Source organism: Strongylocentrotus purpuratus, unplaced genomic scaffold (genome assembly GCF_000002235.5).
Source record: "Strongylocentrotus purpuratus isolate Spur 01 unplaced genomic scaffold, Spur_5.0 spur5_scaffold_5, whole genome shotgun sequence".
Taxonomy (NCBI): Eukaryota; Metazoa; Echinodermata; class Echinoidea; order Camarodonta; family Strongylocentrotidae; genus Strongylocentrotus; species Strongylocentrotus purpuratus.
In genome coordinates, this window is record NW_022145611.1 from 26,049,262 (window position 1) to 26,070,211 (window position 20,950).

The following is a 20,950-nucleotide window of genomic DNA, read 5'->3' on the forward strand; positions in this document are numbered from 1 at the left end:
CAATATTCAGTGATCGTTGTAGCGGTTGAAATCGAGTCTAAAGTGATGAAACTAATAAACTCTTTTTTAGTTGTAGCTTCCTCTCAAGGTCAAGATACAAATTTAGCTATAAAACAATTTTTGATGACTAAAATCGACCGATTAGCTATTCCCGTTTGGAAATTATATATCACAACTACATATTCTGAGATTTTCATGGTCGCAGCTACCATTGTATGGCCTAGGCGCCATGAAATTTATCAAAATTTACCAGGAGCACCGGTACATTTTATATATTTAATTTTGCTCGAAAACAGGAGTGTTTTAGAGGCTAAATTTTTTAGTGCTTATAATACACCCCCAGGGGGCATCTTAATATATCAAAATTATAAAGAATCACAATCCAGCCAATTTTCAAAATTCCCCCAAAATTTGTATTACCTATGTCTTTGTGACTGTGTTATTGTCTATCAGTGGTGACAAAGTCCTGTTTCTAACAAATATGAACAGTTTATCATCAATTTTCTTAATTTATTTGATACAAAATACATATACAGTTCATGTATATTAGAGAGAGTCGAAGATAACGTTACAAATAAAACCACAATTGTGTGTCCAAATTTAAAAGTAAGTTGGAAGTTCCTTTTTATTAAAATAAATGGATATTAGGCTTTTTAATGATTTCTTTAATTAATATTTTTTAAACGCCTAATGAGGTGCAGTATAATTCTAGAAAAAATGAAGAAAAAAAACACAATAGGCAAATTCACTTATTTGAATGCCTACAAAAGTAACTTAAAACCCATGCTAAAATCTGTAAAAAAAAAAAAAATACATTCTGCTTTCAAAAAAATGTATGTTTTGAGAAATCCATTTTCCTTATTTTTTTAAACCAATAAATTGATATTCCATTTTCACATGGAAAAACGTCCTAGGCCATTAGTATTCAATATTCATGCAGCAAGATATGGAGAGAACTATTTGTTTCAATATTGTTCACGTTTATGTTATTTTAGGGCAACGTCATATTGCTGACGTTCGTTACTCGTAAGAAACATAATTCTGATGGTTCATATTTTCACAAAATGTTTGGTTGGTAATTCTGAAAATGTAGAACCTGTATTATTTTCAGATTTATGAAACTTCGGAAAAATGAATACTATTTCACTTTCAGAATTATGAACCTTTAGATAAACAAATAGAATAGCACCAGTAGCACAACAAGTGTTTAGAATCATGAACCCCCTGCTATTGGAAATTCGTGTTTAGAATCATGAACCCCCTGCTATTGGAAATTCGTGTTTGGAAATCATGAACCTTCAGTAAAGTATAGATACATTTAAACATACTGAAGAGAAATGTTGTAACATAACTGAAAACAAACACATTTTTAATGTACATAAGTAAATAACATATGGAGTGTTTGTTTACTGTGCGATATCTGAATATGCTTTTAGAGATAACACATAATATGCAAGTCCTATTAACACATTTCTGTATAAATGAAGTGCAGAATTATTGTCCTCTTGCATCAACAGACTTTTCAAGAACTGTTCATTACCCAACTGAGCTACACCTATCACTATCTTGGTTAAACCTTATTCCCTTCAAACTGTGAGATGACACATTTTTCTTTGTGTATTATCATGTAAATTTCTTTCATTGTTTTTCCTATATCAAAGGAGTTTACTTTCTACCATAGTATGTACGTCATACCTTTCAATTTTGTTAATAAAAATCTGAACATAGGCAACAGTAAAGCACCAAAAAAACGAATTGTGGAATGTACCAAGATTTGTTTTATTATTTTGTATATACCAGTAGTCATGGTTAACATCATAGGTTAGAATATGAATCTGAATTCTAGGCACATTTCTGTACAATTGGGACAACTCTGGGCCCCGTCTTACACAGAATTGCGATTGATCAATCGCAAGTTTGCAGTCTCCTATCTCTTATGTACATGGCTGCGATTGAGAACTCTTTGTAAGACGGGGCCCTGATCTTCATATCTTGTTTAGCTTGGGCAAAAGACCTCCGTGATAGTACATGGACTACTAAAATGTGCAATAAAAAATCACCTCATCACCTATGCACCGGTATGTCTCAAGATTGGAACAATACTGATGCTTGCTAATCTCACCATATTGCTGAACACAAATGGATATTCAGGTGAGTGAGTTCATCAGTTAATTCATAAGAAAATCTTATTTACAGCTGTCACTCCTTCCCGCAACAGGAAAGGTGATGGAATGGAACTTGTGGTGTAAAGAAGTAAAGAAAAATTCCATGTGGAAACTCTAATCCAGTGGGTTTGGTTTGAGATGCGGTGCAACCCAAGACTTTATTTCCCCAGCACAACAGGTGCAATTTTTTTTCTTCTTAATTTGAACTTCTTTTAAGAAAACTATTACCGTAATGCAAAATTAGGGGGATGGATTCCCTACATTCTTCTTTATCTAAACATATTTTGTAAACTTGAGTAACTTGGTTTCATTATATAAATTATTTATCACAAGCTTCAATAAAAAGACAAGTTGAACCTGGAAATGGCAGGGGTTACACCTAAACATAATAAAATGTGTATTCTATGATTGCATGTAACATATGCTTCTGATGAATGTACTTGCCCTCCCAAAGTCTTAATAAAAATGGGTTGATGCCCTTTCCTGAATTTACACATCAGTAATAAACTTTAAATGTGACAGTATACAGATTTCAAAAGAACACCTCTTTTTTAACATGCCATTCAAAACTAAATATATGTAACGTTATCCTCATGACCACCCTACACAAAGCCAACGCATACTGTATTTTTCTGAGCTCCACTTTGCTCTCAAGTCAGCAGTCAACACATATCAAGAGTCAGTAAAAACAAGTCGAAATGCCTGCACCAAGGCAAAGTCTTGTGCATTCCAGCTCTCCAGTTATAGGAAGTTTATGTCATACAGTCCTTCTTGTCGCTGTTCCTGACATTCTTAGGCTTAGCAATCACCATGAGAACTAAAACTGTAGCAAATTATGCTGTTTCAGCTTGATCTAAATCAATAGTTTTTGCTTTTGCTTCTACCGAAGAATGTTTCTGACGAGTCTCCTAGCCCGCCCCCGCTGTGAATGACGGACGCAGTTAGACCAAGTGTATGTCCAGACAAAGCACCAATAGAGCAAGAGACTGGCCATTTCTGAATGAAGGGAACAAAAGGAAGAAAGATATTAAACACTGTTGATAAAAAAAAATCACAAAGTGAACCCCCATGCTCTTAAATAGATGATTGTCACCAAGTCATAATAGAAAATCTGAACCCTTTTGACAATGTAGTAAGGATTAAATGTATTTTGATGTTATTGCCTATGTATTAAACTTGCCAACTTTGACATCATGGGTACAGAGAGAAAAAATTGTAGTTCATCTACAAGATTATAAGTTCAATATATTGTCTCTTTGGAAAGTGACTTTAGTACAAAGTCAACACTGTTGTGGCTCCAAACAGAAAATATGTGATTTATTTTCTAGATATATCCCAGATCAGACCAACTACCATATATATATATCATATAAGAATATAAGCCTGAATAAGAACAAAAGAATATGGCATAAATTGCTAAAATTTGATTATCTGAAACCATGGCGAAGAGTATTTCAATTTTCAATTCAATTCAATTTTTTTTTCTTCTTGATGAATTATTCAGGCTTCAAGGTCTTCAGAGACCGAAGGCTTGTTACAAACATAACAATGTTATGGAAGGACTAACACTAGCTAGAGATGCCTATGTAACTAACTGTACTACATAATCCATATCCAAGATAATCACAGACTAGTAGGTCATGCCATATCTCACCTGCCATGGTCTATCCCAGTCTAGAGGAATGGGGAAAGCCCCAAGCCATGCACCAAGTAAACTGAAGACTACGATGTATGCTAAACAGGTCTCAATACCTGGATGTGGCCTATGAGTTCAGAGAAAAGAAAGAAATGATGCATGTTGCAATGGTCATCTTGGTTTGCTTAATCATGAAAACATATCAATAACTTAGAAAAGATAAAGACTAGAATGTGACCGCTACCAATCAAGAGAAGAAGACAATAGCTAATGGATCACATGTTCCTCATAACGCTGTGTTAATATTCAGAATTTAAAAAAACCAAAAGAAAGAACACAAGAAGCTAGTTACACCCAGAATAATACAACTTTCTATCTATAGAAATCAACATTTTGGAAATATACCACTAATTAAATAGCATTAAATGAACTCAAATTAGAATTATCTTCACTGTGATGTTGGTTTAGTCTTCTTGTTGTAATACATGGTCAAGAGATTCCCCCCTTTTTTTCTCTCTTGGGTCTGAATATCTGAGATAGGTCATCTCTGTTTGCTATCAATCATTTTTATCAAATCATTTTTATTGATACTAAAAACGATTTCTCTCTTATTTTTTTCCAAATCACTATATGTGAGTTAACACTATGTGTTACTCATTGTGATCCACTTGAAGAATTAAAAGGAATTGTTCTCAATCAAACTGCATTAAACATTCATAACTTCTTTGTTTATAATGTCAATATTCCATTTACAGTGATCTTTATGATTATTAATATCAAATTTTAAAAAATGTGTGTAATTACCTTCTGCTGCCTATGAGCCTGCTGTAACACTCAAGATTGGTTCCTAATACACACAGAGTTGGAAGGGTCACTAAGGTTGTCAGCAAAACACCAAACATGGCAGTTTCTGTCACAGTCCTTGAATAAAAATGAATTGAAAATAAGGGAAGAAATCAAATTTAAAAGTGTAATTAAATAATTATGTTGATGAATCAATCCTGTCAGTTATGCAAGAAAGATGCTACCAGGTACAATGACAAAGTTGCTGTTTTGAAAATAATTGGTTCAAGTTGGCTACAGTTCTACATATATGTGACTGCTATCAGCAGCAAGTAGTGTCCTATAAAACATAATCATGATGGCCACCACTTAACCTATGCATTGTATGTTGAAATGCAGAAATGTATGCAATATGTAATATTTTCTTGAAATTGAAATCAACCAATTTAAGTCTGTACAAGACTTTTTTGTAACTAATCAAATTTCTATAAGAAAGTCCATAAAAACAATACTATAGCAATTTCTTTACGATGAAGTTTTAATAATAGCTATGAAGATAAGAATGATTAGGACTGATCCTGGAGCTATAAAGCTGGCTTTGGTTCAAAATATCTCATATATGTATTAAATTTGTACATTTACACATTAATTTTTTTCCACAAAGGGTTTCTGTATGATCCTCATGGGAATAACAACAAGCATGTATGTAACCTGCATTATGACTGATGTACAACATATTTGGTGAGAGGATTTTGATTATATATCACCAACTATTTTCAGTAAAAGTGCAAAGTTACATTCTCACTAAGAATGACATACTGGAGACAACATTGAATATCTTACTCTGTAAATGGTGCACCATAAAGGACTGCAACTATGTGGAAGGCAATTGAGCTGAAGAAAAGAAGTAATCCATATTTTATGCTGGACACCACTGTAACTGAGGCATGATTGAGAAATGTAGAGCTTCCACTAGATCTCTGTGGAAAAAAATAAAGGACATTAATAAAATAAAAAATAAAAGAGAGAAATTTCACAGGGCAGCAAAGACTAAACTGACAAGGTGTAGCCTAAAAGAGGACCAACGTCACTCTCACTCAGGAGTGGTTTCAGAGTGACCAGTCACCAAGGCTCAGACTCAGACGTGGATCCAGGCTTTCTTAGGGGAGGGGGCCCAATTTTTTAATTTTTTTTTACTCTCAGTGGGGGGGGGGGGGGGGGGGGGGGGGGGGGTAGTAATAACTATTTTTTTTTGCTCCCAACAAAATCGCAACGACTCAGCCAGCCGCTGAATAAGTGGGGGGGGGGGGGGGGGGGAGTGAGCACATTTAAACAACTTTTTTTGGCCCATCCCCCCCCCAAAAAAAAAATCACGTGTTTTTACACATTTGTTTTTTCCAGGGGGGAGGGGGGCCCGGCCCCCCCCCCTAGATCCGCCACTGCTCAGACTAGCCCCAGGTGAAATGAGAAGAGGCAGACAAAATGCAGAAAAAAAGAATTAAGGGTTAAAAACACAAATGACAAATTGATTAAGATAATAAATAAGAAAGGCAGACAAATGGAAAAAGACAAATAAATGTAATACAATATTTGATCAAAGTACAATATAGATGAAAAAAGAAGGGGAATAAAAAGGGGAAAGAAGAATAAAATGAAAATAAAGAATAGCAATAGAATAGTTAATAAGAAAAATCAGAATTAGAAATGTAGAATGAATGACATTGTAAACTAAAATTTCAAGGACAGAAGGAGAAGAACAGAAACAAGAACAAAATAAGGAATAAATCAAGAGAAAAATATCAAAGCCAAAAGAAGAGGAGAATTGAATTGAAAGAGAAAAAAGATAACAGGAAACATAAGATGAAATAGAATACAACTTAAAACAAAAACATTATCAACTTCATTCAGTTTATTGAAAACCTCAAAAAGCACAAGAAGGAAAGAGAAGGAGTAGGAAAAAAAAAGAGGAGGAAAAGAAAATAAAGGAAAAGGGATAGTGTTATTGTCTTTTGACTTATTGGCGATTAGTCAGCTGTGACTATTGTCGCAGGGGAATTGAAGCCTTTGAAGGAGAAAAAAATGAAAGAAGTAGAAAAGAGTCAGATCAAGAAGGAAAAACTGCATGTAATTAAAAAAATAAAATAACATGTATAATAATTGCATTAGAATTTCAGTCTGTTTAGATTAAAGAAGACCAGAATAAACAACGTCACCATCGCATTGCCAATGGCAATGGCATTTCATTTCTTAATATTTTAATATCACCTTATTGTCATCGTCGCGTCGTTATTATTATTATGTTTATCATAAAAGATACTCTGCAAAGAGGACTGTACTCAATGGAAGAACAAGAAGAAGAGAGCAGCAGCAGCAATGAATATTATTAATATTATTTATCAATGTTATTTGGCTTGCTTTGTGTTTTTTTACATTGATTTTAGTTTTGAAATGAAATTGAGTGACCCTCTATCACTTAGTATCAGTGTCTATTAAGTCTAACTTCAATCTAACAAGTAACATATCTAACATTCAATATGAAATATATTTCCCATATAACTTTCAAATCCATCCGCGGCCGCCCACAATAATGAAACATCCGCAAAGCGGCCATCATGTACACTAGCCGGCTGAGCGGCCGGCGGCAAGTTTGTTACGCCATGAGTTTCGGCTGCATACGTACCTTGCTAGCCGATGAAGCATCGAGATCCGACTCCATTCTTGATAACAAGTTATATCCGCAAAGTACCAGAGCGCCGTAAGAAAGGCACCATATTTTCAAGGTATTTACTGGTTCTTTAATCAGACTTGTCACTGAATTCGGATAGAGCATTACAATGACTGTGGAAATCAGAAAAATAAGTAAAAATATCATTAGATAAAGCAAAGATTTCCTGTATTTTCTTGATGTGCCGACATTCAGTGGTGCACTGGAGGCTGCCATCTTGAAAGTGTAATGTTTCAGTCACTAGGTGGCGCAGTACACAATAAATCTCGAACAGCTAGATGTTTATGTAATGATCCGGACAACAAAATTGTAATTTGATTAGTTGCAAAAAGAAAACTAATACGAGTGCCACCCCCCCCCCCCCCCCCCCCCTCGGCAAAGCGAAATATTCCCTACCTTTGTACAATTTTCCTAATCCCTATCACATTCAGGGGAAGCTAATATAGATAACTAGAACGGCCATTAGGAATACTCGTGGTCAAAAAGTGGAAGATAATTTTATAGCCCAGTCTTGAGTCGTAGAGCAGGTGAATCCCCCAACCCCCATATTATACCCTAGTCAACATAATAGATTAGACATGTTTAATCAGTAGTCGATATATATTGAACCCTTAAAAGAAGTAGATCTATATATCAATGTAGTGAGATTTGACAGTTGGGGCAGTTGGCATGCATCACCTCCTGCATTTTTTGTGAGGACAGAATATTAATGCCTGACATTCCCCCTTTTTTCGTCTACAGGAGGAAAAAGAGAAGCCAAGTGGAGAGAGAGAGGGAGAGAGAGAGAGAGAGAGAGAGAGAGAGAACGAGAGAGAGAGAGAGAGAGAATGAGAGAGAGAAAGAGAGAGAGGGATACAGAGAGAGAAAATGACTTTGATGAGGGTGGTAAACAAAAACGTGCTTGCCGTAGGCATAGAAGCTATTTTCATTCTGTCTCCTTTTTGGAAATACATGTAATAATTCTGTATATACATGTATTAGATAGATAGATAGATAAATGGTTTATTCAAATCAAATCAAACATGTAAACAATAAATGTTCATTAATTCCATGCTTCGTAGCTAAAAACTAAATTGCGCAATGGATTACAGAATTAATTATTACAAGGTAAAATTGCACTTACTAATAATAAACTACTATAGATAATAATGCAACTCTTGGCACCGGCGTCGAACTGCTGCGCCACCCCAGTCACCAATGGGGCACAAACAGTAAGATCATATACCCCCCTGATGAATAGCACGACGCAACGGATCAACACCCATGCCTACAATATACAGCACAATTCACAGTGAAATAATGAATACAAAAGGACAGGTATGGCGGAGGAGAGAAAGAAAGGGGGAGGGAGTATAAGAAAATGATAACTTTTACATGATTAAAACATTACATACTTAACAAGAAATACATGCGTAATACTGTACATGGCAATTAACTGGTTTAGAACATTTCAACTTATTACGTATTAAAATGATATTTGGTCGCTTATCTTCCCACTTTCAAAATCACAGCATAAGCGATATCACGTCAGAGCTCATGCAGGTGGTTTCCTTCCCGTTGATATTTATTTCTCATTTCGGAGGATGTACGCTGTAGTCAAAATAATACTGGGAATAACAGCTAATCATACTCCCACAAAATTAATGTTGAATACAGTCAGTCTGGCTTTAATAGTGGCCATGTCTTTATGCCATCTATATACGCCTATGCATTTTGTTTAGAATCTGAGACAAAGATACCCAATCCCTTTAAAATAGAACTGATAGAGCCGGCTGTTTAGATCGGTCAAAAGTGACTATTCATCTGTTTCCCTTGGGTGACATTCAAAGACAGGTTTGACTAAATTATGCATAGGTCACAATCATGAGGTGGTACATCCGTGATTTAGCGGATATTAGGGAGGGGGAGCAACCACCCATTCTTCCAAAACCCAATCGGCATACCTAAAAGCCCGTCTGCACTAGTTTGGCCAGGGGGATTAGACCTCCCCGCAAGGTCATTGACGGGTGGTTATCTCATCAAATCAGAAACATAAGAAAAAGAAGATCATGGGGGACGGCAACAGGCACCGATTAGGCATTGTTTGCTATATAGAGGGCGCACGTAGCTATATAGTACAATGGTGATTTTAAGGGAAATCCAAACTTGATTCCAATCTTCTCTCTAGAGGAAGGCAGAAAAATCTGAACAAGTAGACTGGTGAAAGTTTGAATGAAATCGAAAAAATCAGAACGGTTTTGATTTTGTTTGCGAATATTGTATAGGTATGGGCTTTTTCAAATTAGCTGTATCGGTTATGTCTCTGTGTATATAATGGCGGAAATCTTTCACTCCCATCTGTTCCGACTATATAAATTGACTAAAATTTCAATTTATAAAAAATGTATGACTTGGAAGAGTCTTTTTGCTTTACAGAGGACCTTTAATAATTAGCTATACATAATACATTTTGAGTAGTGCCCCAAAGGAGAAGGCATTTAACAGAAGTAAAACAAATAATGATATTTGTGTACACGACTAACGGGAGAGTTATCCACGATTACATCACAATCCACAGACCAAATTGCTAATTTGAGATTCGCACATAACTTTATAGAATTCTCATATTTTTAACATTCATAACTTTCTTATTATTGGTCCCAATTATTTCAAATTTTCGCTATTCTGATTCTATTGTTTTTCTACTTACATGCAAATAAACTCATCACAAGAGTTGGATTACTTTTTAAGTAAAAACTTAATACATAAAGTGACGGGTATCATAGAGCAGCTCTATACAGGTGCATTATTTTGTATCATCCTCCCTCGTCGCTTTGGACATGCGAATATAACATGTACCCAATGTGCAGGCTTGTAATCATTGATCAGTGCTTTATATTTCATGTAAGAAAACATGAATCGATTATGTTTTATGATTCATAATTGATTATCATTATAGCACGTTTAGATATTTTTGTGCGTATGCATGCATATCCATTTTGAAGGCATAGCTCTCTATAAATACATATTTTTCTTTGGAAGGGGATGCCTTCCATAAAAAAAATCCTGGTATATTCAGACTTGTTATCGCTGTAAATCATTGTCCTTCGTGCCAAGGGGGGGGGGGGGGGGGGTCACGACCTTGAAAATAGATAGCGTGACACTAGCACGTTTAGTGCTAAATTTCTTCACTTTTTTAGAGATTACTTGGAGAAAAAGTGTTACATTATCCTGATATAGTTTTGCTGATCACACATTAAAATATAGTACAGTGACTGGCCATAAGTATAACTATAGGCGTAGCCACGGGGCACAAGGGGGCCATGGCCCCTCTATTCAGTCCCTAATACAACAAAAACAACAACATGCAGTAGGCTACCTCATGCTTCATGGAGGTATATTGTACCCCCCCTTCTTATACGCGCGTTCAGGTCACTTTACCAGGCCGGAGCATGCATGCACTGGCATACTGATAGGGGGGGGGGGGGGGGGGGGGGAGTGGCGGTTGCCCCCTCCCCCCCCCCATACAATTCATTTATTTCTAATTCGATACCAGCGATTCACAATATGCTTATTAAGAGGCCTACATACTTCTGAGGGCTCCGCCCCTGGACCCCACGCTAATTAATGACCTGCCAGTGTCACTGACAAATAAGGTATCTAAATGTGCTCATCTGACCATAAATAAATGCCTAAAACCCCTGAGCTTCCGGGGGCTCTTCTTCCCTCGACCCCCCCCCCCCAGGGGCCCCAAGCTGGCCCCTGAATGCTTATCTGACCGTTATAAAATGCCTCAGATCCTCGAGTTTAATGGGGCATAGCCACCTGGACTCCACGCCAATTCGCGACCTGCCTGAGTCATGAATAGCCTATAGGTATCAAAATATGCTCATTATGACCGTACTTAAATGCTATAGTACCCCTTGAACTTCCGAAGGCTCCACCCCCTTGACCCCTTCGTAGCTTTCCTTTAGACTCCATGCCAATTTACGCTACGCTCTACCTGATCGTAAATACTTTAGCCCCTGCCCCCCCCCCCCACTTTGAAAAACGTTCAGCGGAGCCTGCGTGTAAGAGTGGTCGTGTTGCGGATTTTTGTTCTTCTGCTTGGTCGATCCTTCACGTTTGCCCCCCCCCCTCCGCCTATTGAAAAATTGAAGGGATGTGAAGAGAGCTGATCTCTGCTTCTAAAATCTAAAATTTGAAATATCATGCTACATTACTTTTATATAGGCGAGTTCTACATGGTTCCCATAATGTTTTAAAATAGAAAGTCCCATAGTGGGAGAAATATGCAAATGTATAACTCTTTAAGAGTCCTAGTCCCCCCACTCCGGCATCCTTCACTACTCCCCCCCCCCCCCCCGAAAAAAAACACAACAACAACACAACATTATCGAGGCACGCAAGCTGTAAGCAGAGAGTGCAGTGACGTATCTCCCAAACAAAGATCAGCTGCTCGATTAAAGCAGCTGATTACTCGTCTGCAGTAAAGCCAGACTTGACGAGAGAGGTACCATTGTCCCCGATCACTCCGCGAAGCCCAGTATGCACCTACACCACTACTACATGCACTGAGCTGATGATGTGTCGCGAACTGGTACAGTAGTGCATCTAGCCTAGCCAAAGAATCCATACATGTACACGCACTGCACAGTTCATTTGTTTACTTCGTGAGGACCTGTTACATTTGCCGTCTGGACTTTACTGGAGCTAATACTTGACAATTTTAACCTGGTTTTACCAGTTTCTAACGTTTCCTCGAGGATTTTGAAGGTGCACAGCCGCAATATGGGAACGGACAAGAAGACAATCGAGGCGGAGGAGAAGGATGCAAAAGTGTACAAATCTTTCAAGCAACGCAAAACATTTAGTAAGTAAAACTCCATTGCAGCCGAGTTGCAGTGCAATGGACAATATGTGCATTGCGCTTCTGCTCTTTGTTTGTCCAAACCTTTTGTTAAATTACAGGCTTATTTAGACAGCTACTTCTGTATGTTGGAACCAGATAATTGTTCGTGTATGATTATTTTGAGATGTTTTCCACATACTTCTGTCCACAGATTTAATGTTTTCCAAGTCCCTATGACCTGTGAAATAAAATATGATAACCGACTCATGACTTGGGCCTTGAGTTGTGATTTGTCATTTAATTTGATATGATTTTGATTTTTGATAGAACAGAATTGTTTGATTATTAAACAGAATGATTTATTCTTATCTTGTAATTCTTCATACTGGTGCTTATTCAGTAAACACATTATACAGGCTGTATATTGTATATTTATATATATATATATATATATATATTCATGTTTTCTCATAGCTGCCCACTATTTTGGAGGATTGACTATACATTTACACTGTAGATCAGTTATTTTCTTTTTTTAAAGCCCAAACTGCAACTGCTTACAATCCCTTTCTGAAGATGAAAACATATGTCTGTGTAAATAAAAATGCACTTTGTTCCAGATTCAAAAGTACCTTCAAAGGTTTAAAGATTACAGCTTAAAACAATAAAAGAGGAGAGTTTGGGATAACCTCTCATTATTTAATTGGTGGCACTCTTCTAGTACCCACATGTCTATTTTTTTTTTAAATTTGGGATATATTTAATTGTTTATATGTTATTTTAATTTGTAATACAATCATATACATGACAGCAATTTGTTGTTTATTCATTTTCTGTTCAGAGGCTAGATTTATTACAGTGTATACTGTACAGTGTAGGTCATAATTGTTCATCAAAAATGTATTTTGACAGATGATGCATTTTGGATCCACATGGTTTACATAAATAATACATAAATGTACATGTATTTCACTATTTCATGTGTTCAATAGATTTAATGACAACGATGTCAATTTGCTAAAAAGACGGAAAATGCAATGAGAAGGAGAGTAAGAGATAGAGAGGGGGGGGGGTGTCAGAATAAAGTCTGAATTAAATAGTCCTCAAGAATCCTCATAATTAATGTTTCATATTGCACATCACATATTCTTATTTTTGTATTCATTTTGGTACTTAACATGGGAAGAAGGAGTAGGGGAAGAAGGAGGATACTTTGGATGGACAGTCTGCAGAAATTGTTGGAAGAGAGAGGAGTGAAAGAACTGGGAGTGGTACTAATACAGAAGGCTAGGAACCGAGGGTTGTGGAACAGCATGATCGCCAAAGTCAATCGATATGGCACTTAAGAGAGAGACTTAACATGAAATTATTTAATTATCACTACATGTATGTAGTGGATCATGTATATAAAAACACTGGAATAGAATATTTGCAGCAGCATTCAAATCAGAACTGAACATTATTCTTATTTGTATTCATCCATGTAGGCATAAACATCCATCATGCATATTATTATATTCATACATTCTAGAATCAAAGTACATGAATTGTAGGTACAACCAAGTTTTATTGATGGAGAAAATCCAATTTGCCTACCTGTAAAAGAAATTCTTGATGTTGTGCAACAAGTCATATGATACGAGGTTAGTGCAGGTCATTCCTAGAGTCTTAAATCTTAATAGCCCTACGTAATACATTGTGTAATATGTTTTTCCCCGTTTTTCTTGCAGGTCAAAGGAAAGAGGAGGTTGCAGGCATCAGGGCGAAATTTCCAAACAAAGTTCCAGTGAGTATTGAAAAGAAGAAGATACATGTACATATACAGTTGCCATCATTCAGTAATGAAATCAAAGTAATAGCTAGAGGAAGGATTATGGATCGATTTTCTTGTTGACTTTTTTAATATTTTCTGCGTGCATGTATAAAACATCTGTGAAATGAATTGAAATATTATCTCTTCCTCTCATTAAATTTTTTTTTATAGCCATACTGTACATGAAAGTACATTTGCCTTTGTAAGTAGATTGTGAAGGATGTTCATGTGCACACGTGTAGTACAGTAGTTCACATTGGTGCTTGATACCAGTAAATCACTTACACACTCAAAATACTCACCAGTTGAAACTTGAAAGATGATTTTTTTTTTTAAATAATTTTTTTCTTCTCATAATTTTCCCTCCACAGGGGTTTTATTGATTTTCATGTGAAACAAATTAACAAATATATATTCAACGTAATTTACATTTATAACAAATAAAATTAGCTTCTCAAGATACAAGTATTGTAGAACTGTTGAGTTAACAGAAAACTAACAAATCAATAATTCATTTCTGATATTCATGAAAAAAAAATACAGAAAAAATATCATTTTAAGCACCGGGTAAACAATTTCCTGAATTGAAACCATTTTCTTGTGAATTTATTATTTCTACAATTCAAATTTGCAATATACTTTTCTTTTTTTAAGTAATTTATAATCGAAACTCTAATATTATCAAAGTCGGGCAATTGATTCTTTATTTTGCAAGTACCGGTACATGTATACACCATCTGTCGAACCACAATCAGTATACAATTCAATGCATAATTATTTGAACCTCTTAAACCAATAATTTATCTTGTAAAGTGAAAATGTTAATTTATTTCCGGTTCCAGTGTAAATCCAGTGCTCTAACCTATCCCAAATATGTTTAACATGCATACAATCACATAGCAGATCTATAACTGTTTCAATCTGTTCATTTCAAAATGTACATTCTTTTCTTGGGACTAAATTCATTTTAAACAGTAGTTCACATTGGTGCTTGATACCAGTAAATCACTTACACACTCAAATTTCTCACCAGTTGAAACTTGAAAGACGATATTTTAGATTGATGGGCTACCTTCAAGTAAAACTTTAGTTGGGTATCATATTCAGTTATAATACATCGTACCTGTATGCAACTTTTTATATACCTACCATTAACACAGTTTGTTCTGTTTATTTCACTTAGACTGTTCAAAATGCATGACATGGATATCTTGCAAAGCAGCAACATGTACCAAAAACTTTCAGTGAAATAAAATGATACTACTCCTCTTTTTTCTTAAAAATCTATAAACATTTTAAAGAAAGAAAGAAATAAAATGAGTGTGCATGTTGTTAAAGTCTGTTTTGTATAAGTTCATGGTAATCAGAGGTGCTAAAACAAAAACATATTCCACCTTGAACTGGTTTCCAATACCACAACAATGATGTATTGTTGTAGATCAAGGACAATTGAGCTTGTCAGGTTTGATCGTTTGGAATGATAAGAAAAGTCTGTCTTATTTGACCTTTTTGGGTAAATATGTTCTACTTAATGCATTTGACAATGTACTTACAATATAGAGTACCGGTACTATAAATCAAGTATGGATGTGTTCATACATGTATGAAAAAATTAAGATTGTTCACAATTTATAATGGATGAACACATACATGTACAGTTATTTTAGTGTTAAGGTCTGATAAAATGTTCTTTAGAGAGAGATTAACTTAAATGTACAAAGCTTTATCTTTTCAGACAGAAGGATGAATTTATAATTCTGACTAGTGTTGTAGTCAAACGTTTAACCGTCCGGTATCCGACCGCCCATGGCGGATTCCGTTTTCAATTGGACGGTTTCGTTTTCCCGTTGTTGGTTTTTTTTTTTTTTTTTTTTTTATAATTTTTTTTTTTTATTTTTTTTATTTTTTTTTAAAGTTTCGATTTATGCCCCTCCACCTGGCACTATGCCTGGCAATGTCTCCCAGCTCAGTAATCGGTGTGATGACTTACCACTTGGAAACTAGAACAACACTCCAATTTGTCTGTCATCTTGGTTTGAAAGTAATCTTTGTAATAGATCTCAATATGTATTCATCCAAGTTTAACACATGGTGTACCACAAGGTTCTATCCTAGGTCCTCTACTGTTTTTAATTTACTTTAATGATCTTACACATTATTCTAAAACGACATTGTTACTATTATTTGTAACTAGTTCACAAGCACAAATCGGCGCCTTCAGTTAAATTACCTTCCAGCTTTTTCACACGGCCAAAAAAAAAAAAAAAAAAAAAAAAGATTTTTTTTTTTTTTTTTTAAATTTTTTTTTATTTTATTTTTTTATTTTTTAATAAATCGTTTAACCGAAAACCGTCCGGTTTTGACAGGCGGTTAAACGGAATTGGAGATATCCGTGATGTTACAGCACTAATTCTGACTTTCTAGTGTAATGTAATGTAGAATTTGCAGATGATACAAAATCATCAATACATATGTATTGTGTAACACAAACACAAAAAATGAACCCAAGAATTTGGGAGCCATGAAATTGAAAACAGTAAATTTACCAAAATTTTCCAACATGTAAGTATATGTTACAGTGAAATACAAAAAAAACCTTATTAATGCGTCTTGACCTTTAAAAGGTAGATTTATGTTAAAAAGTTGTTACATTTCATGTATGTTCATTTGTATATTATGTTTGTTCATTTCAGGTGATTGTTGAAAGGTACTACAAAGAGGTTCAGCTTCCACTGCTAGACAAGACAAAGTTTTTAGTCCCACAAGAACTCACAATGAGCCAATTTGTTACAATAATCAGGTAAGAACAATGAATAAAGAGTTATGACTGCCAGCAAGAACATGAACAATAATATTGCTATAAAGTATACTTAAAGAGAAGGTTGAGTTCTGGGAAGAGGTGAACAATAATTTGTGAGCGTTATCATTCTTACAGTATTATGCAAGTGTGGAAGAACATCAGATAAGACATGTTTCATGAAAACCATGGCTCTTCAAATGCCTTCATACCTTGGTATTCTAAATATGTCATGTAACATTGTAAAACTTGGGGGGGGGGGGATTTTTACGCCACATTTCGTGTAGTCCCATATACATCTTTCTGTGTACAGTGTTTGTAACTTTACCAAGACTTGACAAAATTTCTCATAATTTTGATGGTTCCAGAACCTTGCTATACACACAAATTCTTATATGCTAGATGATCAACCTTTTCTGTTCGATTCCACACCATTTCTTTCACAATGCAATCGCATGACCAGAACTCAACTTCGTATTTAAGTTCTTATAGAGTAAACATATTAATCAATTTTAAACTAGTTTTATTAGACTACATGTAATACATGAGATCCTGTATGCAGCATATTTTTGTCTGAGAATTAAGAGGGGTCCAAGAATATGAATGCAATTTGATACCATAAGACTTTGTATTTATTATGTCTTGCAAACTCCTTCAGCAGCATTTAGATGTAGTGAGGGCTGCATGTACATAATTATTTATTTGTTTGGTTTTTGTCTGTTTTTTTTTCCCCGCTTGATGTTTTAGTTTTCATTTTCTATTTCTAAAATCAGTGGTGCATAATTTGCAAGCGTATTTCATGGACAGAAGAAGCCTTTCTAAGTTTCTACATGACTTGTGTCTACTGTGGTAGACATTGATTTCTAGGTTACTTGGTTTGTTTCCCCCAGGCTACAGGGGCCTTAAAAAGGGGCTGATTAGCTCTCCTTTGCTTTTATTATTTTGGCAGTGTTTTTTTTCTACATGTCAACTTATTGACAACTTTTGAAGGGAAAATGTATACATGTACATACCGGAATATACGAAAAGCATCATAAAAAATGTCCATCATGTAGCCTAAATGTACATTGCCGGTGGCATTACCTATGTAGTCTTCCAAAATAGATTTGATGTTTTAATTTGCCAAGAAAGTGAGGATACATGTACAAATAGCCAAGGGACTCATTGGTAGAGGGTTAATGCCTTACCAAAAAGCATCAGGTACACTGTACATGTAGCTCATTAACTTGGTTTTGAATCTGTGACCTCTTGACCAAATTGCTTTACCACTGAGCTACATGTATGCCTCCTCTAGTCTGCATAATTGTATGGGGTTGTTTTTTCTTATTTTTTACCATGTACATTGTATATGTATTTTGAAATTTTAATAATTTTAATATATATAATTTGTAATTTTATGTGAACTTTTGTGGTGGCTTTCTAGCAAATGAGTGTCAATTTCTCTTGGACTGTGCTCAATTTTTCTACTGATTATCATTATGAAGATAGAACTAGTTTTCAATTTTTCATCTCTTGGACAATGTAACTGTTAGCAAGCTTTATAAACCTTGGGTAGTATGGTTTTTAGATCATATATCTAAGAATTTGGAGACAATCACCAGCCATTACTTTTAAATGTATTATAGTTACAATGTACTAATAGTTGAGGACTTGGAGAGCCATCATGAAATATCCTGGTTATTTATTCACTTTTCATGTGCTCAATGGGCCTGGCCTTATAAAAATGCATATGTAGGCACTCCTTGAACAGGAACTAGTACCAGACTACCAGTATCTTTGCATTTTTTCATAGAATGATAAAAGTCATGAATATTTTTTCACGTATACTTGCAGTAAGGTATATGTAACGGTGCATGTGTTCGTGGTAGGAATCACCTGTAATTCCATATCCTAGAGTGCTTTATATAAGATGATGACGTGGATCCTAATCAAATGATTGGTTGAGAGCATACACATGACCAGGCATCTAGTTTGCCTAACACGTAATTTTGATAATGACCAGTCATTATCTTATACTAATGACCGGTCATTAGTAAAATCATGTTATAAAACATGATTTTATAAAACAAATAATACACATAATTTTGTTCGGGTATTAGTAAAATTACCCTCAAAACCTTCAAAACAGTCCAAGCACCCCCGGCTCTCGCCTTGGACGTGTTAGACTGTCCCGAAGGTACCTTGTGTGGGAATTTCTTACCAACGCCCTCACTGCTGTGTATTATTTGTATAAAAATGGCAGCCATGCATGCTAAAGCTTGGGTAATATTAATGGAGTGCCAGCTAGGAGTGGATATTTACAGGACATGAGCGCTATACAAGACTCCACAATTAAATCATTATTGTTGTTTTTACACAGTGAAATATGTGACAAAAGCAGATGCATGCCTACATAAAGTTATTCTGTACATATACAATGTACATGTACGTGTACGCCTTCTCTTTCGACATATATGTATGTATTCTTTTTTCCTAATATTTCCCTAACCTGAAATCTGCCCAGTTCTTCCTTGCTATTAGCTTAAGGCCTTGTCTAACAAAGGAATCTGATTTTTGTTGTTGTCCCTCTTCTCATTCTTATAGAAATCGAATGCAACTCACAGCCACTCAGGCCTTCTACCTGATAGTCAACAACAAGAGTCTGGCGAGCATGTCTACCACTCTAGCAGAGATCTACAGAGACGAGAAAGATGAGGATGGTTTCCTCTACATGGTGTATGCTTCCCAGGAGATGTTTGGTTGCTGAGAGACCGCATCCGACCATAGCTCATCCCGGGATGATCACGTTGCTTTCCACTCGCCTTTATGTCTTATTCCAAATATTTATGTACTATTCTATTTTTCATCATTGTAATTTTTTTGTTCTCCAATTTTTTGCCTGAAGATGTGCGGATGGAGAGAAAATCTCTTATGAACACTGAATGCCAAAGTGCAAAGCGAGCAAGAAATGTGTGTATGAATATATATGTAATTGTATCTGTCGTACGTGTAGGTGAATTAAAGGGGTATTGCTGGACTTTAATAATACAATATCATGCTGGAAATAGAAAGAGCTAGGTCATACAATATGAAAGCTAATGAGCGATATAACATCACAGAAAAGATCATGAGTACCGGTACGGTACATGAAGATGTACATGTATGTCTTGTATGATCAACTCATGCATTGGTAAACTCATGCTAAGGTACTATGTAAATATGAATTTTCAAACTTGATCCTGGCCACCATGTTTGTATACCATTTAGCATCATATGACTATAACTGTATTTACTATAACATGTATATGGATATATACAAGTCCACCAGCTGCTGTATTATGACTGCTGTGTGGACGTTGTGCCAAATGGCCTCTGTGTTGAACAATTTATCCAAAAAATTCATACTCCACCTACTTTCAACATGTATTACCATTATGTGTACAACAATGTCAAATTTATTGTTCACTGCATGTACACATTGCAATTTAAATTGGTATGCAAGCCAGAAATATAGAAAAGGTCAAGCCTAATCAGCATTATAACCATTTAAACAAGAAAGGTACTGGTAAGTCTGGTAGGTTCTGTAATTTTCTGTTATAGCAAGAATATGTCTACATGTAATGTACATGTATGTATAGGAAAAGGTCAAGTTGTAACCAATATGATAATTCAGTTAGTGAAGTTTACCGCTTACATGTAGGCCTGCCTATAAGTTAGTCAGTTTTGTAGTACATGTACACTGTAAATGTACATGAACGTGAACGTATATAGCAGACCTTTTTTCCTTGCTCTGTAATTCATGAGAACATAAATTTTGACTCTAACATAAGAAAAGGATTAGAAAGACACCTGCTCATGTGCCTTTCTTTTTCTTGACTCTTAAAGGTACTATTTGATATTTTGACATACCGGTAGTTTGTATCTATAGTGCTGGAAAAGAAAAATATGAACAAGAATGTCAGGAATTTAGTTATATTACTTTACTTATTTAATATGAATAAAGAAAATCATGTAATCATATATATTCCATCGTAACTAGAGGAATGACTTCAAAGAAATTATGCTCTTTCATTAATTCGTCCCTATTTTCACGAAGTGACGGTAGTGAGGAAAATCGTAACGCAAAGTTAATGCAATTTTTTTTCACTACCGTCACTTCGTGAAAACAGCGACAAATTGTCGGCACCCATGATATTTTCACTCCCCAACTATGTAATCTTG

The 20,950-nt window shown here is 35.4% G+C and overlaps 2 protein-coding genes across 2 annotated transcripts; one reads left to right on the forward strand and one right to left on the reverse strand.

Annotated features, from left to right (window-relative positions):
* Window positions 1–1,755: 1,755 nt before the first annotated feature.
* Window positions 1,756–7,544, reverse strand: LOC754996 (phosphatidylinositol-glycan biosynthesis class F protein). Its single transcript, XM_001187877.4, has 5 exons — window positions 7,265–7,544; window positions 5,428–5,564; window positions 4,606–4,722; window positions 3,820–3,928; window positions 1,756–3,161 (listed from the first exon to the last, which is right to left on the reverse strand). Exons 1-5 carry the CDS (start codon window positions 7,523–7,525, stop codon window positions 3,024–3,026), a joined length of 762 nt encoding a protein of 253 aa, XP_001187877.2. The 5' UTR covers window positions 7,526–7,544; the 3' UTR covers window positions 1,756–3,023.
* Window positions 7,545–11,795: 4,251 nt separating this feature from the next.
* On the forward strand, window positions 11,796–20,694 carry LOC100889646 (microtubule-associated proteins 1A/1B light chain 3C). Its single transcript, XM_030999703.1, has 4 exons — window positions 11,796–12,161; window positions 13,871–13,926; window positions 16,647–16,753; window positions 19,334–20,694. Exons 1-4 carry the CDS (start codon window positions 12,080–12,082, stop codon window positions 19,494–19,496), a joined length of 408 nt encoding a protein of 135 aa, XP_030855563.1. The 5' UTR covers window positions 11,796–12,079; the 3' UTR covers window positions 19,497–20,694.
* The last annotated feature ends 256 nt before the right edge of the window (window positions 20,695–20,950 follow it).

Excerpts from the sequence above, each read along its gene's own strand:
- LOC754996 (XM_001187877.4), bottom strand. The coding sequence starts at position 7,525 with ATGGCAGCCTCCAGTGCACCACTGAATGTCGGCACATCAAGAAAATAC. Across the intron at positions 4,723-5,427 it reads TATGGTGCACCATTTACAGA|GACTGTGACAGAAACTGCCA; the intron begins GTAAGATATTCA and ends TTTTTATTCAAG. Across the intron at positions 3,162-3,819 it reads ACTGGGATAGACCATGGCAG|AAATGGCCAGTCTCTTGCTC; the intron begins GTGAGATATGGC and ends CCCTTCATTCAG.
- LOC100889646 (XM_030999703.1), top strand. The coding sequence starts at position 12,080 with ATGGGAACGGACAAGAAGACAATCGAGGCGGAGGAGAAGGATGCAAAA. Across the intron at positions 12,162-13,870 it reads CAAGCAACGCAAAACATTTA|GTCAAAGGAAAGAGGAGGTT; the intron begins GTAAGTAAAACT and ends TTTTTCTTGCAG. Across the intron at positions 13,927-16,646 it reads AATTTCCAAACAAAGTTCCA|GTGATTGTTGAAAGGTACTA; the intron begins GTGAGTATTGAA and ends TGTTCATTTCAG.